We start from the raw sequence: 1194 nt of genomic DNA, 5'->3' as shown, positions 1-1194 counted from the left end.
TGACCATCATGTGCTACGACCGCTACGTTGCCATCTGCAAACCCCTGCACTACGGGACCCTCCTGGGCAGCAGAGCTTGTGCCCACATGGCAGCAGCTGCCTGGGCCTCTGGGTTTCTCACTGCTCTGCTGCACACAGCCAATACATTTTCCCTGCCCCTGTGCCAGGGCAATGCCCTGGGCCAGTTCTTCTGTGAAATGCCTCACATCCTCAAGCTCTCCTGCTCACACTCAGGCTACCTCAGAGAAATTGTGCTCATTGTGGTTAGTGTCTGTTTATTTTTTGGTTGTTTCATTTTCAATTTTATCTCCTATGTGCAGATCTTCAGGGCTGTGCTGAGGATCCCCTCTGAGCAGGGACGGCACAAAGCCTTTTCCACGTGCCTCCCTCACCTGGCCGTGGTCTCCCTGTTCCTCAGCACTGGCACATTTGCCCACCTGAAGCCCCCCTCCATCTCCTCCCCATCCCTGGATTTGGCCCTGTCAATTCTGTACTCGGTGGTACCTCCATCACTGAACCCCCTCATCTACAGCCTGAGGAACCAGAAGTTTAAGGATGCCATAAGAAAAGTGATGACTGGATGTTTTCTGAGAAGTAATAAAATGCATCTTTTCTTCTGGAAAACACTCATTTTGTAGCACATTTTCGGCCCAGCCTGCCTTCTAAAGCTTTTGAGGGTATTTGGAGTGGAGTGCTTTTCCCTCAGTTATTGTCATTAACACTGAAATTTTATTCTTCATCCCACATATAATTGACTCTTTACCTCTTTGTTTTTACCTACAAAATTTACTGTGTGCATTTAAACAAAATAAAAGTTTTTCCAACGAGGTATTTGTCAAACATCCTGCCTTTTCCCAACACTGGTAAAGAGAAGAAGTCCAAGGAATAGACTCTTCAAAGTCTTGTTGCTTTGTTGTTTCTCCATGCAGACAGTGCAGGGAGGGCAGGGACCCACTGGCACTGCAGGGACTGAGGGCTGGCTCAGATGGTGTGTGTTGGGGGCCCATGGCCAATGGAGATGACAAAGCATCTCCAGGTCACCTGCCTGGGGCTCTGCAGCTTGTGCTGGCTCTGATGGCAGGGGAGGACTTGTGTGTAGGAAATGAGGAAGTGCAGGAGAGCACAGAGGATCTGCAGGGACAGCCCGTCCCATCCAGTCAGCAGTGACTGGAGCCCTGGAGCAGAATCCTGCCC

The 1194-nt window shown here is 50.3% G+C and overlaps 1 protein-coding gene across 1 annotated transcript; it reads left to right on the top strand.

Annotated features, from left to right (window-relative positions):
• The first annotated feature begins 8 nt into the window (after window positions 1-8).
• Window positions 9-638, top strand: LOC114072390 (olfactory receptor 14J1-like). Its single transcript, XM_027910293.1, has one exon. It carries the CDS (start codon window positions 9-11, stop codon window positions 636-638), a length of 630 nt encoding a protein of 209 aa, XP_027766094.1.
• Window positions 639-1194: the final 556 nt, after the last annotated feature.

This window comes from Empidonax traillii, unplaced genomic scaffold (genome assembly GCF_003031625.1).
Source record: "Empidonax traillii isolate 1590-97213 ecotype Southwest subspecies unplaced genomic scaffold, ASM303162v1 scaffold3109:size28419, whole genome shotgun sequence".
NCBI lineage: Eukaryota > Metazoa > Chordata > Aves > Passeriformes > Tyrannidae > Empidonax > Empidonax traillii.
The sequence above is the reverse complement of the archived record's forward strand: the minus strand, read 5'-3'. Positions and strand labels throughout refer to the sequence as shown.